This window comes from Thalia democratica, chromosome 1, assembly GCF_965202585.1.
Source record: "Thalia democratica chromosome 1, ktThaDemo2.hap1.1, whole genome shotgun sequence".
Lineage (NCBI taxonomy): Eukaryota > Metazoa > Chordata > Thaliacea > Salpida > Salpidae > Thalia > Thalia democratica.
The window spans coordinates 72198479-72218830 of record NC_139165.1 but is presented as its reverse complement, the minus strand read 5'-3'; the positions used below and the strand labels follow the sequence as shown (position 1 = coordinate 72218830).

General features: G+C 26.1%; 1 protein-coding gene across 1 annotated transcript; it reads right to left on the bottom strand.

Annotated features, from left to right (window-relative positions):
• Nucleotides 1-341: 341 nt before the first annotated feature.
• LOC145829924 (nonsense-mediated mRNA decay factor SMG5-like) lies at nucleotides 342-18941 on the bottom strand. The gene is made up of 23 exons (XM_082937812.1): nucleotides 18862-18941; nucleotides 16226-16361; nucleotides 12556-12648; nucleotides 11868-11997; nucleotides 11253-11511; nucleotides 10858-11026; nucleotides 9951-10076; nucleotides 9747-9838; nucleotides 6081-6173; nucleotides 5840-5879; nucleotides 5573-5672; nucleotides 4871-4970; nucleotides 4692-4736; nucleotides 4443-4558; nucleotides 4123-4315; nucleotides 3778-3954; nucleotides 3188-3253; nucleotides 2872-2987; nucleotides 2587-2745; nucleotides 2188-2410; nucleotides 1377-1467; nucleotides 1087-1238; nucleotides 342-742 (listed from the first exon to the last, which is right to left on the bottom strand). The coding sequence occupies exons 1-23, from the start codon at nucleotides 18875-18877 to the stop codon at nucleotides 603-605; spliced, it is 2832 nt and encodes a 943-aa protein (XP_082793938.1). The 5' UTR covers nucleotides 18878-18941; the 3' UTR covers nucleotides 342-602.
• Between the last annotated feature and the right edge of the window lie 1411 nt (nucleotides 18942-20352).

The window sequence follows — 20352 nt, the reverse complement described above, 5'->3', positions numbered from 1 at the left end:
CTGGAAATACCTTAGTTTATTACACGTATTATGGTTTTTTACTAAAAAGCACAAGACTTCGCCTTTTAATAACAAATATAATTCATTTCTGTTTTGTTCTCTTGTACTTAACTTTCTCGCAGACGCATTGAAAAAAAAAGAACATGATGAGTTAATAGAACTTTTACTGAATTTCAAGGATATTGTAATACATTAATGCAACAAAAGTTTCTGTTTAAAACAAATTACAATCTACCAACTTTACTTTTTTTTTTGTTTGAAATAATTAAACTAATACCAAAAAAACGATTTATGAATTCAGTTGTAACCAATCTACTAATTAAAGTTTTAATACCTTTAAGGTAGGATGTAATTTATTTTGAAGACGAAAACAAGATACACAAGTAAGGCCGATAAAGCAACAACGAACAAATTTGGACATAACAAGAAAATTTTTGCTTGGCATAAAAATTGTTTCGATGCGCACAAAATGGCCGCGTCAAAACAAAATCCCCTCGTTCGGAACCCGGTCGCGTTTGGCGGGAAAAACCCAAAACATTTGCCTTTCGAATGTTCGTTGTCATCATATAAGTTTTAGGAGCATTTTGATTGGTCAGTTCGTGTTAGGTCGGGGACTGTTTCTGGTCGGACACGAGGCTCTTTTCGACCCTAGAGGTTTTGCGGACCAGGATGTTATGTTTCTGCGCCATGGCAACGTGGCTTTTGGTGACTAGGTCGTTGTCAGTGAGGATGGTGACCAAACCTATTTAATGTTTTTGGTTTAATAAATATAAAATTGATAACTTTTAGCTAGTTTAAATCAAAATTAAGTTACTTTGTTACTTATAAATATTTTACTTGATAAATTTACTTTTCGTTTAAATTCTGAAGGATTTCTTATAGCATATATAACAATTTAAATACAAAACATTTTAAACTACAAACATAAATGTTTTCAAACTTTTAATATCTAAAAAGACTGTTGAAGTTTTTTAAACGTTTAAAAACGTGCTGACTACATTTAGGGTTAATCTAATTAAAAATTGAGAGGAAATATCGATAAGAAAATAGAACTTAATTAATAATTTATACTAATTGAAAATTCACTGGTTTTGTTCTCGTTTTCATCTTTAGTTTTGAACTGGTGATTGTCGGTGATGTGCCTCGCGCACTCGATCATTTCCACTATTTCCTCGTTCTCCTTATTTTTTTTCACCTCCACAGGAACGCTCTCCGCTGACTTTTGCGACCTCAGATACCTGGTTTTGTGTCAAAATTAAGTTTTGTATTCAGAGATAAAGTTTTAGGATTAGTTTAAGTAGCTTAGTTTGTAAGTTGTTTCATCTAAACAGTAAAACTAAAAAAAAACTAAATGTTTTATTAAAAATTATATAAACCTGTTGCCCTTTTGAAACTCATGTTCAAGATATCTGATAGAAAATCTGGCTTCTTGGCTTCCCTTTTTGAGTCTATCAAGTCCTTCAATAACTGCAAAGATTATTATGAAAATTAAAATGTAATAATTAACAATAGAATAAATATGAGATTAGAAATTATACAAACCTGTTAAATAAGTGTTTAAATTTAAACAATCAAAAAACGTACATAACTAGAAATTAAATACAACAATAAAGAATAAATCTTTTTTCCGGTGCATAACTTACTAAAAATATATAACAGAATGCATTTCATTTTCTTTAAATTTATTTAAGTACTTTCAAGTAGGACTCGTCAGAAATTGTTTCCTACTGGATTGGAATGAATACAAAGTTTGGTAAAGTTTAATACGAAGTTTGGTAAAACCAAACTAGACTTTTTAAATCCTCATATTAGTAATTTTAAAGTAATTAGTTTCTTGTTAAACTTTATTTTTAAGCATAGTTTTAATTTAAAATTTTTATCGCTCCTTTATTTAGATTGTTTTAATTCTACTGAGTTTTATTAGTATACCAAATTTGTTTAGCATTAGCACTTATTTAATTTTTAACATTTGATTATTACGTCATTTTATATTTTAAAACTTTAAACTGCAGTATAATTTTATTTCAATTTGTATTCATTCCAATCCAGTAGGAAACAATTTCTGACGAGTCCTACTTGAAAGTACTTAAATAAATTAAAAGAAAATGAAATGCATTCTGTTATATATTTTTAATAAAGAATACGCAAATTTAGAGGCATTAGTTAATTAAATAAATATTATCCAACCAGTGTTGCAGACGACAAGGAGGAACTTTCCGCTGGCGACCAGCTTCTTTATCAAATGCAGGTGTGAACACATGGTGGCGGTGTCGGGCAGCACGTACAGCGTGGTGAACTGTGACGTCACAGCCCTCAGCAGCAGGTCCGACTGCAGCTGCTCGACTTCCAATTTGAGCTTGGAAACCGCCATCTTTTTCATCTGCTCCTCCCGCCGCAAATCCTTGATCCTCTGCAGAGTTATTAAAGTTGGAAAAAAAAAATTTAACAAATTAATAGTTTTTGAGGTTAAATAATAAAGCAGTTTTTTTTTCTGTTTTACAACTGCTACTAGATAATTATTAAAATTTATCCAATAATATAGTGTTTTTTTTTTCAAAATTGACTATTAGACAGAGTATTGCTAACTTCCACTTTAGCTGGTAGATCTGCGAATTCAACTTCCTCTCCGTTCTTGCTCGTAATTGTGAACTTCTCTTTTCCGTCAATCTCAATGCTGATTGGTTTGTTTTTGGCTGACACGTGACTTTTGAGCAGATTTCGGAGCATGAAAACTCGAAGACACAACTGAAATTTTTTGGTGGTGAATCAAAACAATAATAAACCAATAAATATTTTGAAATAAAACAGATAAACAGCCTTATGAGTTAAAATAAATTATAAAAACTTCAAACTGATTGAAATAATACTAACTTGATCGAAATCTGTCAAGTCGTCAGTTTTTGTTGATGATCTTGCAGATTTAGAAATAAAATTCATGTGAAACAATTGCTTGTCCTCTGGAAGCATTCCAACTAATTTTTCTTTATCTAATAATTTTTAGCAAACATTTTTATTTTTTCAAATATCCTGATAAACAAACATATATAAATTGAAGCTTATTCTACTACCTAACTTTTTACTTACTCTACTTAAGTTCTATTTATTCTTTTATCAAGAAAATAAAATTATAATAATTAATAATTTTTTTGTTTTTCAACATTCAAGAATTAATTAGTTATCCACTTACTTGAATCGATGTTTTCCTTATCATTTTCATCAGATAAAAAGTCTTTTAGGCAAGACCCTTTCTTTTCTACAAATTTTACTATATTTAAATATCTAAAAAGTTATAAATTCATATAACCAACTTATTTTATGATACAAAAGGGTTACTAAAACACTAACAACGTTTAGAATTAAAAGGTTAATTACTAAACACAGTTTCCGCTTGTTTAATTAGGAAAACTTTTAGAATTTCTTAATTAAATGGCAACCCTGTAATAGAGTTTAATATTTTTTTTATAACTGTTAACACTAAAACAATTTTATTGTCAGGAACAGCATACTAAAAAATACTTTTAATTCTTTTGATGAGCTACGTACGTTATTTATTTATTTATAACAGTATCATTCATACAATTTTAGGATGTTACAGCAAGTCAAAACGTTGTTATAAAATTAGCTCACTTAAAACAACCAGTAAACTTATTAAACATAATTGGAATGAAATTCAGATATTAAACTAGAAAAAATATGATATTTTTTATTAGAATTACCACATTAAATATATATCAGCAGCAAATAACTATAGTTAAAAAGTTTACTGCTAATACTAGCCTGATGTGTCAATCATGTAAGAGGCACTAGGCAGCATGTTTGAAAATTCAACCATCAACTGAAACAGCTTGTAATTGGTTTCCACGTCAACCATTTCCAAGTTGTTAATCATCCAATCGCAAGCCAGTTTTAGCGATGACGTCATGTGATTTCGACCAGTAAGCAGGTTTATGTAATCTGGTTAATTTAGTTCTATATAGTAGACGTATAACTTTTTTTTTCTATTTTGATAGATTTTTTTTATTATTTAACTTGTATTACCATACAAAAACATTTTAACTATAGATTTTTTTATGAACTTAAAAAAACACAGCACGTATAGATCTACAAAAGATAATATTTTACCCGTATTAGATCCAAAATAAGGGTTGAATTTTTTATTTTTTTCTTTAATCTTGGCATCTTCAATCTTAAGATCTTGAACTTTGCCATTTAATTTTGCCACTTCATCGCATGCATTGTTGACTAAATCCTTCTTTACTCTAGACTTTATTGGTTTGGAAAAATTTGGAGCCAAAACAATTTTTCTCCGCAAAGGCTAATGTAAAAATTTGTGGAAGTTAGAAAAATACTAACTAAACAAAAAGTTTATGCTTACTTTAGTTGTAACTCTTAAATAATTAAAAGAGTTGTTTAAAATAAAGCAACTTATAAAAAAAAATTACTGCAGGCTTTTTGCAGGCATCATCGCTACTGGTGTTAATGTCATCTCCTGCTCCAACTTCGTTAATTGTGACGTCACAATTGTTTCTTGTCACTGACGCTGTTTTCGGTTTGTCTCCTGATTTTGTCATAAACTCACTCAAAATTTTGTTAGCGAATACTTTAAGCTTCGATAGTTTACAAAGTACAAAATATATATTTTATAATACACGTTTTTTTAAATTTACAATAAAAATATAAAATATAATTACCATCAGCAAAGTTGATTTCTTCAGAAACATTAGCTTTCTTATTATCTGTTAAATAAATTACACATTAGTTTACTTTATATTAAAAAATAGTTTATATTTTTATACAGAAAAAACAACTAATTGACTTAATTCTTAAAGCAAAATACTTGTTTAAAATACATTTAACAATTTCAACAAACCTGTATTTTTGCCTCTCAACTCAATAAGATGCTGTACTAGTATGCAAGTGAGCTCCAGCAGAAATGCCACGGCTGCGGGCAACTTGGGACTTCTGCTGTCCTAAAAAACAATTTGTATGTTTTAAAAGTCAATGTTCACATAAAATAACTAAATCTGACCAAATGTAAAACTTAACAGATTCATAAATAGCTATACTGATTTTTCTAAGTTTATTTTTTCATTTTAGGACTGCAAAACAACATAAAAGAAAAATAAAATATCAATAAATAACAGCATAAGAAGGTTAAAAAAATATTTTGAAATGCAATAAAAATTCATTAGCCTCAAAAAATATTACGATAATGGGATTTTATAAAAACTTCTGATACTGTATTTTAAATCTACAAAGTTAAATTAAACTTTTAACTCTTGGCCAGACAGATATAAAGTAAATTATAATTTTACATAAAGCTATATCATCATTTTGTTTTTTAAAATTGGTCAGTAAGTTATAACGCTTTTAAACTTAAGACTATATGAACATTAAAAGCGATTTAGCAGATTTTTCACAGTCTTATTTCAATATATAATCAGCACTAACCTTATAAACATTGTTGATTATACAACTTAGTTCTAAAAATACACTGATTATAGAACTAAATGTTATCTATAAGTATTTTTACTTATCAGTTAGAAGAATGACTAATAACCATTCAAAATACCTTTAAATCGTGAATGTTGGAAAGGCAAATAACAAAAATATGGAAGACATCCTCACCAGACATGCAACTACTTGTATCCTCATCTACACCCTCATTTGCACTGTTAATAAAACAGTAGTTATCCAATCTAATTAATCCTAAATATCTGTACTGTTCAAAATAAATTTAAAACTGTATAACAACAAGTAGTATTATAGTCGACAAAATAAATTCAAAATAATATTCTATAAAAAATGCAAAAAATAAATAAAAGTAATTAAAACTAACCTTTTAGAAACATTTTTATTTTCTTCAACTCCATTTTGAGCTAAAAAAAGTAAAATTATTTTTCTTATTGCTACTAAAGTTTTTTTTATTTAGAGCAAAGTGGAACTATATAAAATTATAGCTCACATCATTTACACTAATTAGTTGTAGATAAATTGTTTTTTTAATTTTATTTATAACGTGCACATACAAAAATAATTAACTATTTTACCTAAAAGCTTTTAAAAATTAGTTTACTTACTTTTACTGCAATTAGTTGTGGTTTTTTCATGTGACGAATTTCTAATACACTGCAAATTATAGCGCAAGGCTTCCATGAATCTACTGCACAAATCTGTAATTTATAAATACTCAATGTCAACGCAAACACTCTAATATCTTAAAATTAAGAACAAAATTTCAAATACTGCTTTTTTTTTCTACAAGCTTACACAGGAATTACAACAAAAAATTATCAACTTTTCATCAAATTTTATTTCAATATAATTTTAAGTCAATTTCAGTGTACTAATAGTCTAACTAAAACATTTTTTTAATGATAGTAAAAATGCCTGAAATAGTATATATTAAAAATAAGTAAGTACAGTAGACTACCGCTTAAGTACGCACTTTTTTTGGTACGCATCACGCCTTAAGTACGCACTTATCAAGAAAGGTAGAATGGCCAACCTGCTGAGTTAGCCTAAGACTTTCACAAATTTTAAATTAGGGTGAGTAATCCTGAGTAGTCTAAGTGGCCAATTGTGACAGTCCTGTTGCTAAATGTTAATAAACAAAATACTTATATAGTGGCCGAAGAAAACTGAAAAAAATAATGTTATTTTAGCTGTAATGCTATTAAATTAATAAATCTAGATGAAAAAGCTAAAAAACCTACAAATACAACATAGTTAAGTCATAACTTAATTTAAATGTACAAACATTGATGTTTTCAAAATGTTTGGCAAACACAATGTAGTTTGGTACTTTACTTCTAACAAAACAAAATATGGCTTAATATTCTTTTTTATACCATTGACTGACATTGACTTTCTATATTAATAGTATGTATTAATTATGTAGAAACTTTTTATAGACAAAATAATGTTTTTTAAATCTAATAAAAAGTTTTGCAGATTAGAATTATGTATTAAATGTTATTTAAAATAAAAAGACTTGTTTATTTGGCTTAATTATTTGGTGGCTAGTTTTAAGAAAGAAAACAAACAACTAAAGTTTATATTATACTATGTCTTTAAAAAGTACGCACTACCCGTGCTAAGTACGCACTTTTTGGTCGGGTTCAATTTGCGTACTTAAGCGGTAGTGTACTGTAGTTAGTTTATATCTTTCGTATGTCAATAAAAATCCAAAAAAAAATTAAAATAATTTTGATTCTATAAAATCTTACGCTTTACTTTCAAAGAATATTTCTTTATTTTAGCTCCTTCAAATCACCTAGTTTTTTATTTTGTAAATTTTTTTTTGCTATCAAATTAGCTATTTTTTTCTAAAAATGTTTGTTTTTATTTAAGTTATAAAATATATTTAGGTGCAAGTAAAGTTTAAGATTATTTATTTTTACATTTAAACGTCGTTCAGCTTAAAACTAAAACAATCAAATAAGGAAAGATAGTTACAGAATCTTCTTTTTAGAGAAGCTTTAGCACATAGGTTAGGTAAAAGCTATGTTTTTGAAAAAAAACAACATTAGATATTACATGAGAGCCTACCTTTGAAAACTATATATGAAACTAAAATATTGTTCTAACTTTGAGGTGTAGTCTTATATATAAAAAAAATAACATTTTAAAATACAATTTGTTCTAAAATATTATCAAAAATTATACGTACAAGAATCATTAAATGTAGGAAGATTAACAAAATAAATTATTTAAATAACAGATTAATGACAGTTTATTCAAGCAAAATTTAAAACAAAAACATTATTCAAATCTGTATAACCTAGATCAAAAAGGATCGGCAGCCTTTTATTAGTAACAAAATTTAATTTTGCCGTTTTCTTAAGCTTTTCGTGAGCCTTGTTTTTTTTTAAATTGTACCAAAAAATTAATTCACTTAGAAAACTTCAAGAAACAATCATTAAATTAGCACCATTGCTTCACTTGAAATCAAATTAAGAAAACAGATATTAATTTGAACTGTAAAAAAAAATTAGGTGTTCGTTTTTATGCATAAGTTATTTGAAATAAAATATACTTCGCGGGCCATTGGATACAGGCCCCTTACTAAAAAAAATAATTCAAAATAATTTAGACTAAATGTGTTTTTACGAATAAGTATAATTATTAGTTTACAAACTTGTATACAAAAATTATTACACATATATTTATTGAGTTTTTTAAGATCTCTTAAGAGCATAATCTCATTTCTGTTTACAAAAGACTGAAGTATAATTGTAACAAATTTTTAGATATTATGATCTCTTATATGTTATGTTGCAATTTTTATTTTTTATAACAGCTTGCCACAAAAATGTAAATAATTTTGTTAGTCTTTTAATTAAAACTAATTAAATTTGCATTTTTAAATTGAAAAAAATGACTTTATAGGTTGATGAGTCATCCCAACTTAAAACATGTCTAATATACTTAATTAACTTTTGTACTTATAAAAGTTAAAACTTTATTATGAGTCTATGTTAGATATTAAAAACAATAAATTATTTATTAATAAGTGATAACGGAAAAATTTAAAACTTTTGACCATAAACTGTTTATATATAACTACTTGTAAAAGATTTACATGACATAATTTTTGTAAAAACCTTTAAAAAATAATGACAAACATAAATTCAATGCTTTTAAACTATTTTCAGAAATATAAAAGTATTCATTATAGTTATTAAACCCATAACTTTACAACATTACCAAAAATATCTTAAAGCATAAGACTTTATTTAACTAAGGTAAAAGGTTTTTACAAATTTCGTTCTTAAAGATAAACAATATACATGTTTTATTGCTTAACAGATTGCTTAACTAATTTAGAGGAAATAAGGTTAAATATTTAAGAGCTAAGTCTAAGGAATGTGAAACAAAAACAAGGATAAAATCTTCATATAAAGTAAAAAATAAATAAAGATCTTTATATATGTAACAACTAATTTGAAAATTTCAAGTTTCTACCCAAAATTATTCATAAACTGTTTTGATTTTTTTACCTAGAAAATAATTTATTTACTTTCTTAGAATATTTATATACTAGAAACTTCTATACATCATTGACAACACATCTAAATATCAAAAACATATTGGAACTTTTGTTGTAAAAAACATAGTTTAAACAAGTCCTGCATTTTTGCACAAGATTGCTTTTAATACCAGTCCCTAATATCCTATGTTTATTGAAGTAAATGACTTAGTTCTTTTAAAAAGCTTAAATGCAAAATATTCTTAGAAGAAAACATTAGACTAATAGTTTACTTAACTTATCATAAAAAAACACTGTATAATTAATACATTTTTTTTAGTTTGTTTAAGTATAAAGTAAACAAAATAATATTAATTCAGAAAACTACAAATTTTAATATAAACATAACCTAAGCATTATTTGTATGAATTATATATTACAAAAAACAAGTGATCTTCACGGTTTGCAACTATGTAATATAAAGTGCATAAAAAATATTTTACTAGGCATAGAAAATTTAGTTTGATTTTGTTTTTAATGACGTTTGTTTTGTCTTATCTAATATCTTATTTATCTGTAAAGACATTCAGCACATAAAAATAGTGTTTATTTTATTGACAAATATATATGAAATAGTATACGCAGAATTTATTTTCCAGTAATTAATGTGGACAGCTTTTGAAAAGGTTTAAGACCATTGCTTTAAACAATACACTTCAATTCTGCAGATCACTAATTACACAAACACAAACTTTTTCAATGAAACTAAACGAACCATATATATCAGCATCTCTTGCATAGGTTTTAGGACGAAATAGATCAAATAAATATATGAATGACACGACAAAACATTGCAACTTTTCCTTCCTGTAACAAAATCTACAGTCAAGTAAGTACTTTGTTAAAAGGTTTAATTTAAAAATGAATGCAAAACAAATAAAATCTTAAACGTGCTTTTTCAATTATATGTTAAACTCACTGTGAAGTTTTGCCGGTATTATCAAGCATGCTGTCAGGGTGAATTTCATGATACTTTCCATTGTTGTGGTCGAACAGTTGGTCCAAGTTCTTTTCAGCCTGCTCGTACTTTTGATGGTTTTGAAGCCTTAACATAAATTCTAATTTAAACAAGCATTTCGTTAGTCATAAATAATAAGAAATTGACAATTACCGCAACTTTTGTCAAGAGTACAAACATTTCTTCAATTAAAAAAATAATACCTAGTTATTGTAAAACGAAAACTCCTGAAAACAAGAAATAATTTCTAAAGTCTAAGAATAAGTGTACAAAATAGACCCAGCTAAACTCATTTAAAATGTCTTATTTTGAATATTAAAACATGTACATCTTACAACAAAAGAACTTTGTATACCATGGGCCTCTTATTGAAGTAAAAATTATAATATGCCACTTAAATTTAGCCTCCTTGACAACAAAGCAACCTGAGTCAGATTGAGATAAAAAGGTTATTAAATATTAATATTTAGTTATCTAAGCAAAGGTAACCACAAAGTGATTTTTTAAATGGCGGTTGAGCTTTAATAACACTACACTATAAAATACATAAAAACTAAAACTAAAACTTTTAAGGCCTAATTAAATGTAAATACTATACCAGTTTTCTTTTTATTGTGCAAAATTGTGCAAGCTTTGTAAAAAAGTAACTTTCCTGAGTGAAAATAGCCTGAGTTATTCGGATTAAGTGGACACTATGAAAGTAAAAAATTAAGAGAACATCTTATTCTAATTCAATACACCTAAAATGAATAAAATTTTATCATTTATACTACTCATAAAGGCTTTGTTTGAAACAATTAACATAAGAATTAGTTTAACGTAATGATAAATAATCCAAAATGTAAAATTGTTCTAATAATCAACAAACGCGCAGCAGTAGTAGTAGGCTGCTTGCAGGCATCTGCCGTCACTTCTTCTGATCAGCGTTGCAAGCTGGTTGTACGGTTGACCCTGTCCCGGTTGAACCTGCAACGCCAGCATGTAGTGCCTCACCGCAAGCTCCTCGTCCGCTCCGAAGAACAAGTTCTGGTACCTGCCTGTGGAAAAAACACTAAAAATATTGTTGTTTTCAGGTTTTCTTTTGTCAGAACTTTTAACTAAGTATATATTTTTAATATACGTATACACATTTAAAACCAAGTAACATTTTTTTGTAAATACAGCTAAAAAAGTTATCGTTTCTGATGATAACTACCTGTAAAAAAAATAAAATCCTTTGTAAAATTCAGTTAATTTATATAATCTATATAAAGTGTAACTAACACAGGTCGCCAAGGCAGCTGAATATTCTGTAAGACAAAACTTCGTTCCACTTCTCAACAGCCTCCTTGCTCAAAGTCGAGTTGGTGAAGTTCTGCAAGGGGCTGGCAAGAAGGCGGTAGTCGTACTGGTAGTCGTTGGGGTGTTTCTCACTCATCTTCAACCGCAGATGGGTGTAGTAGCCCACTGCAGAGTTGAGGAACTGCTGGAAGTAGGGCATTAGTTCCGGCTGGGTCATTGCTCCCGGCAAGTTTGGTGTCACCTGCAAAGGTAGTTTTTTGAACTAATGATAAATACTTTAATGATAAATTTCTATACAAATTAAAATGTTTCTACAAAAAAGTTTGAACAGAAGTTTAACTGTGGTTAATATTTTAATTAGGTAATATAAACTAGACCATTGGAAACAAGTTTAGTATAAAAAACATTTTTACACAAAACCAAGGAACATTTAGCTTTGCTTAATAAAAAATTATAATTTTTTAGGTTTAAAGCTTTTGAAAGTTTTGACGATTTTTTAAACTACAAGCTGCTTTTATTTGAACATTTTATATATCTTTTTTATATAATCAAAATAACTTGAAACTACAAACTTCTACTGATAAACACTAAACTTACTTTTCTGCTCTTGATAGCTTGAATAACTTCGTAAAAGCATTTTTTCCACAGCAAGGATTCTGCTTTTATACACTGTTCAATCGGACTAACTACAAACATCAGCTTTTCACAAGCATCCCTCACTTTGCTCCTGTTATGTAAAACATTGTAATATTTGTCAACTAAATATTTTAGTAGATACTTTTATTAACATTTTTAACAAAATAAACTTTAACATAAAGCAATTGTTATTTTTCATTCATTAAATTTCAACCATCTTTGCCTGTTATCAAGATCAAACAAAACTCAAAATTAAACTAATGCATTAACTCTGAAAATAACTTGATAATAGTCAACTTAAATATTAAAGTTACTTATTTTAGGTTATAAATTGTTTTTAAATATAGATATCTAGAACCTTAGAAACACATTTCCTTTGATTCAAGATTTTTTTAGTATTTTCTCTGTAACAAACTTATTTCAATTTAGTTTTTAAACATCAGTAAAACAAAAAGACAAATTAGAAAGGTAGTTTCTAAAAATTCAAAACATTTCATTTAAGCACATCTAAATGACTTTACTGAAACTACAATAATTAATGACAAGAAGTTATAAGCAAAATAAAGTTAAGTAAAAATCAGGTAAACAATACAAACCAACGTGTTTTGCTACACCGCATATAAATATCAATGGAAATCGATTTACTAACCTCAACTTGACTTGTTCATGCTGAAACAAGCTCAACAAGTTTCTTCTGTGCTGATTGTGTTGGTCTAACTTCGAGATGCACTCCTTCACATGTCTGTTTGCGCGGTTTTATTTATAATTTTTGACGATGTTACTATGAAATGCAAATAAAAAATATTGTGTAAAAAACTGTATCGATTTTACAACTGTCATGTTGCATTTAAATTTTTTTTTTAATTGAAATAAATAATGATACTAACAGTCAAAACTTTAGTGTACATGTTGAACTAATGACCTTATTACTCTTTTATAGGCACTTCAATAAAGTTTAGTTTTACTTAAAAAGCAAAAATAGCAGGTGAGACAAAAGTGGTTATCTCGTAAATTATAACAAAATATTTAATTAGTATTAACTGAGGCTAAAGAAGAGAGATCTATTTATATATACATAAGCTTAAATTTGTTTCACCTTTGTTATTTATTTACTAAACATACAAAAGATTAGTTAACGATTAATATAAATATTGAATTATTGTTTTTTTTATACTATAGTTTTTTATACTTTTGTTGTTTACACTTTTACTTAAAACAAATCTAGTGTAAATGTAAATAATAAAATATTTGATATGTACTAGCCAAAATGAATAGTACAAGTAGTCAGTATTAAATTTAAATTATTTTTTAGCTAATACTTTAAGTCAAAACTGTAATTCTATGTACATTGTACATGCTTTAAAATCATTTATTTATTTTTAAAAACTTCACTTAAATTGTCTAATGAAAAGCATGAAAGATTAAATAACTACCACACACTTTCAACGGAAAACTACATAATATATATATTATTAAAAATCTAAATTAATATACTTTTTTAAGAAATTTTAATATTAATCAATTTAAATAAATTTAAGCATGTTTTTTTTTTATGACCTGATTGATAAAAAGTTAACCGTAAGTTTGTTTTGGATTTGTGGTTCAGCGGTTTTATTTCTAAATGTAAAATAAGTTTTGTAAATCTCTTGTTTAACAGTTACCACACATAAAAGGTTTATATCTTATAATATAAGTTTTAATTTACTAAATTATTTATCACGTGTAACTTGAATAATAGAGAGTAAAAACTTATTTTTCATTAACATAACAGTATTTTTATATTTAAGTATTTAAGTAAAAACGTAATAAAATAATTTGAATGTGTTTTCAATAAAAGTTGAGATATTTTAAAAAGCTATTATAAATTTTCAATTTAGCTCCTAAACCACGTGTAAAAATTAAATATATAATAGAACTAAGAGAAAACAACAATCTTTTGTAACAGCTAATATTTCATTTTTAGATAAACAATTTAAAATGAACTTCTTATAAGGCAGGGAAAAATTGTCAAATGCCTGACATTTCTTGATTGGGACTTATTTAGACTAACATTTCTCAATGTGAGAAAAATTGCCTTTTAGAAGCGATTTTGGCTATCAGGTGGTGTTAAGTTCGTAAATAAGTCTAAATTAATCTGTTTTAAGGAATTTTTTTATATTTATCGAAACAAACTTTCTTTTTTTTGCAATCAAAAAATGGATTTTTTTTTTGTTTTGTTGGTCACCAAACTTTTACTATTTAATTTTTTTTAACTTTGTTATGATAGATTTTTTGACATTGCAAGGAACATTTCCTAAAAATTTAAGGTATTAATCTAAAACGAAAGGATATAGATTTTTTGTAATTTCTATTTAGTATTTATCGGTTGTTATAGTTTTCTCCTCCCATAAGGAAACTATTGTACTTTCTAAATTTAACTGATAATATCTCAAAAATTATTTTTAATTATTTAATCTGTAAATGCAACTTTTAGCTTAGTTAAACCTCTACAAAATAAGATCAAGTTGTGAAAAAGTGACTTACCTCCTATGGCATTAATAGATCAAGGTTTCATAATACAGGGGCAATGTCACAAAATTTAGCGATTTTTTGTCAGTAGGCATATAATACTAATTAAATAGGCAAACAAGGGGTAGTAAGCTATTTATTGCATAGATTTAATTAAGGGCATAGGGGGGGTAAACACCCTTTTTTGGTTTTTGATCTTATTTTATATAGTTTTTACTAAGCTACAAGATGCTTTTTACAGATTTAAAAAAATCAAAATAGTTTTTGAGATATAGCCGGTCAAAGTCAGAGGCAACAATAGGATCCTTATGGGAGGCGCAAACTAAAACGGCAAAAATAGACTATTTCACTAAAAATCTATCTTGTCCTACGTTTTTTGAGATAACTATTTCAAACTTTTAGGAAATGTTCCTTGATATATTTAGAAAATTCTGTCGGAAGGAATTTTTTTAAAAATAGAAAATAAAAATTTTATATAAAAAATAAACAAAAAAAACAGTTTTTTTTTTTGTTTTTTTGTTATAAAATTTTTAGTTTTTAATTTTTTTAAATTCTGTTCCGACAGAATTTTCTAAATACTGCAAGGAACATATCCTGAAAATTTGAGGTAGTTATCTTAAAAAACGTAGGAGGAGATAGATTTTTAGTGATTTCTAGTTATTTGACGTTTTAGTTTGCGCCTTCCATAAGGATCCTATTGTTGCCTCTGACTTTGACCGGCTATATCTCAAAAATTATTTTGAATTTTTTAAATCTGTAAAAAGCATCTTGTAGCTTAGTAAAAATTTTATAAAATAAGATTAAAAACCAAAAAAGGGTGTTTACCCCCCCCCTATGCCCTTAAATTACAAGCTTACTATTCCATATTTATTTCCTAAGATAGAGTTTAAAAAAGGAAAGTGGTAAATAAAATATTAACTTCAATTAATTCAACAAAAACATTAAAACATTATTAATTTTGAATTAAGAGTTTAAATTTATAAGTTAAATATTTAAAATACAGTTTGTAAAAAAATAAGATATTGATAGTTACAGATGGTTTTTTTAAGTAATATATCAGCTTTTTGCGCTTTAAATGTTTAAGGAAAATAGATTATGATAGTCTTGTTACCATATATTTAAATTAAAGCTGTGCTAAGTTATTTTGCATATGTTTCTTAGAAGTTTAAATACTTACAAAGCTTAGTTATTTTGCAACTTATTGTGGTCGTTCAAGCTAATTGCGTACCTAATGCAATTAGCTTGCTTTATCAAATACTATTTTGATTTGCAGGTAAAATAATTGAGTTTTAAATAACAAACAAAGTTGTTTTTTAAACTCTATTTTTCTAGTAATCTTTATGTAAACTTAAAATCTTTTGAAAAAATACTTTTCTAACTAAATGCCATAAAACTATTTATCTCAATATAAGAGTTTTAATTAATATTTATTTTTCAAACTTATATTTGTAAACTAATATTTTGCAAACTTTAATTATTTTTCAACAATGAAATTTATAGTATAATAACTTTTATAAAAAATGTAAAAAAAAAATAATAAGGTAAAGTTACATTTAAAGTATCAAGTTGAAGAAGCATTCAATTTTTATATCTTAACCTTAGTTGAGGAGATTTAGTCAATAGGTTTTGGAAAACTGCTGTAGAGTTTGTACACATTTAGTTAGTTAAAGGACATAAATCTATTTAGATGAAAGTCAAAGCAATAATAAATTATAAAAATATTTCTAATTAATAGTAGTTGTATGTTAGATTTATAAAACTGCATGATTTAAAAACCAACTGAATACTCAAGAAAAAAATGATAATAGTACCTATAGCATTTATTGGAGTATACAATTTTAGCATCACTACTGGCATTAGTCTTGTTGTTGCTAGATGAGTACAGCTTTACTGGTGCTTGATCTCTGTTTATTGGTCTTGTTGACATTTTTGAAAATGTTTTGATATCTGTTTATTAAATGTTGTCAAACACTGGAAGTTATTTTTATAAAGATTACTTTTAAGAAAAAAATATTTTATAAAACACATTAAAAATTTGCAAAAAATACTGCATTTAAGTAACAAAAACATTTTAAAGTAATCATAAGAGGATTTGAACAATTATTTAACAATAGTTCTTATATAAGGACTGAATAATAAAATGTATGCTACTTTATCTAATTTGTCAAAATAAAATAAATGCAGCAAATTTATAAACAAAACTGTATAATAAGAGGAACATTTTTTCATAGTTAAACTTCTTTTAACACATCAAAACAACTTATCTCATTTCAAAATTTTAACCTAAAAACTTTATAAGCTTTAAAAATAATTTTTATAGTTTACTAATCACAAGAAAGGGATTTATCATCTTTTTATTAAGTTTATTTTGTTTTATAAATTTTTATCTGAGCTACCACACACTATGTATAGTAATTTTTCTAAAAGTTTTAGATATATAGTATCAACCTTTAAAAGTTTAACAGATTCCTTACAAAATTTCAAAATAAAAATTCAAAATAGTACTTTTCAATTTATATAATTTTTTTTCTTTAAAAAATTAAAACAATTTTTAAATTACATGGAAATTTATTGGCTTTTGTAAAACTACCTCACTTTCATAAGTTTAATTAAGATATGTTTTTTTTTTTAAATTAAGAAACTTTAATTTTATTTTAGTTAATGAAACTGAAAGTTTCTGTGAAAACTAAAGGTCTCAACTTTAAAAAATTAAAAAGGTTGGTTGAATTACATCTTGTAAAAAATTGAGTAAAATAATTGACTTCAAAACAATTTATTTACAAAATTGACTAAACTATATTAAAAATAGTTTGTAAAAAAACATTTTGAATATAACTTGTTTTTAAAGCTAATAAAAAAGAACAAAGTCTTATTTTTTTTTATTACTTTATGATATACCTTGCAAAAAATAATTAAAACATTTTTGATGGTTTAGTTAATATTTTGAAAGTTAGAAAAGGAAACTTAAAAAAACTTTTCACCTTTTGGTTTGTTTTAAAACTATGATGAGACATTAGCTGTCTTATATTTTTCCACAAGCTGACTTGAGTCAAATTCTGCAACTAGTCTATTTATTTTTGATACCAATCATACTTATTATTTTATTACTTAACATAAATATATTTTTTTAATAAAGTAAAGAATTAAAATCAGTTTAATATTATATAAGCACTCAAAATACAATATTTTAAAACTAACAATTTTTATAATAAATAGCAACTTTAAAATAATTAAAGGATGTTACTGTTCTTAAGTTATAGTTATCTACACTCAAGTTATTGTGTTTAATACTTTTTATCATGGTTGTCACTTATTGAGAGAAAAAAAACTGCCTGAGTCAGCCTATGCTTGGGCACACTTTTTTTAAGTGAGTGTGCATTGTATACAATAATAAAGTGCAAATAATGCATGTAAGTGTGCACAAGAAACTCTTTGATGTTACGAAATCAGTTTGAACAAAGCATTACTAGGTGGGTGAACTTTTGCACAAAGGGACACTTTTACACAAAGCGTCACTTTTGATGAAGGGTCATTTTTTCAGGAGGTCACTATTACACACTTGAAAAGTGATACTTTGTTCAAAAGTGACTTCCTGTAAAATAGACCTGCCCCCAGCATTACCACTGTTGTTTAAACTTTTAAACATAATTTTTACAGTTTTTTTTAACAAGCTTCAAAATTTAATGCAAGTAGAAATACAACTAATTTTAATAAAATATTTTTCAATTACAAATACTTTCAACTAAAGAATTTACTGAGCACAGTTTTTTTAAACATTCCAAACATTTGCATTAAGTATACATATAATTAAATTTTAAAACACCAAGAGCAGAACTGTAATTATATGCTATTGCACTTTAACTCTACCTAATCATTAAATTAGCACTATATTTTAAAAAGAAGTTAAATAGTACAACATTAGTTTACTACAAAACCTCAAAATATTTAAAACTAGATAAAATCAAAACTATTTTAAATTTGACAAATCATAGCCTGAGTTTTTCCAACATTTATATGTTAGCCTTAGTTTTCATATATCTCAAATTAGCCTGACCCAGCAAGGTATTTTCAAAACTTTAAACCAGCGTGAGTTAGCATTCTTTTTCATATAAATACATACTAGAATTTTAATTATAAGTTTCACAATCCACTACAATTATTCTTCATTCTAGGTTTTCCTTAAAACATTATAAAGATGTATTGAAAAATAGAATATTGGACACATGTTATCCATAATTTTTCTTAATATAAAATAATTTACCTAATAAAAAAAGATCGAGAACAGGTTTTCAATCGAAATTATTGTAAAATTACTACAAAATTAATAAACCATTATATTTTAATCATTTTTAAACTATAACCTTTTATATAGTACAATTAAAAAGGTAGAGAATTTTCTAATTAAAGTTTACTTATTATAGTTTTTTACCATAATTGTTTAACTAACCTTTTTCCTGTGTCATATATAAAAATTCATTACTTTTTTTAGAACTTTAAACCTCATAAATAACATTTAATCTGTAAACTAAAATAAGTTATTAATTTTATATGTGGCAGTTGTATTGTACTAAAAAAATCTTCAGACTTCAAAATGCTTCATATAACATTAACAAGTATTATATAAGTTAAAATAAGACTATTGAAAAAAATCTCATATCAATAGTATTATAGTACCAATAAAACATATATGCAACAAAAATTTTTAAGTAAATTTAAGTTTAAAGAAAAACTATGAGTATTAATTTCAAGATAAATAAAAAAACTTAAATAGTTGACACAACATAATCAGTTTTTATTGAACTGAAATCAAGGTTGCCAATTTTTGAGACAAAAAAGCCAACTTAAGTAAAGTAAAACTAGCCTGAGAGTCTAATATCCTAAAAAAAATTAAAAACATATATAAGCCATAAACTAAAGAGGCTACTTTAAATAAAAATCAAGCTTAAATATGTAAAAATAACAGAACAACTGTATAAAAACATGATTTTTCAGAAATAAGAAAAATATATGTCAAAAAATTTAGCCTGAGATTTACAAAAATAATCAAACCAAGCCTGAGTTTTTCAAAAAAAAATCCAAGTAGCTTAAATGTATGGCAAACATTAACTTTAATAGGGGTAAAAATTAACAACAACCAGTTAAAAAATGCATGTGAATCTGTTTTGATAAAACCAATTAAAATAGTTACTTAGGGCTTACTAAATTAACATCAATGCAGCTTTCAATAAAATAATTTTTTTAAGATTAGTACTAAATACCTTCAAACTCATTTAATATTGTATATTAAAAAAGGGTTGATCATTCCAATTCTATCATCATACCACAAGCTTTGGTAGACTGAGACCGGTTCTGTCCTCATTAGGACTCGTCAGTTAGTCACAACCATAAGACTTGCAGTCTACAATCTACAAACGGTTATCATGCTTTGCATGAAGCTATTGATCAGTGATGTCAGCATTGTCTTTTGCCATGCAAAGTACAATACATTGTCCACTAGGCAAGACATCTGATAAACTAATATTAAATACAATCAACAACAAAAATGAACAAAAATTTTTGTATTGTATATTAAGTGCTTAATCTAAGCTAAGGTTGAAGTTAAATTATACTAAGAAAATGAAAGAAAATGAGAACGCTCACAACTAAGGTCAATGGATTGGTGTGGAGAAAGACCTTTGGTCATCAAGCTGTAATTTGCTTGTAACTAATACTTTGAGCTAACTTTGAGACTATAATAAAAAAATTAAAAATTAAAAACTTTAAAAGTAATTATATATACATTAAAAAAGTTTAAAAATGGTAAGCACCCTTTTTCAACCCATTACTGCCAATATTGGCAATGTTGGTCATGGAAACCATATTCTACCATGGGCTCCACACCATCTTCTACCCTAGATTTTGATCTTTATGATCATTTACATTCACATATTTCTTGTTG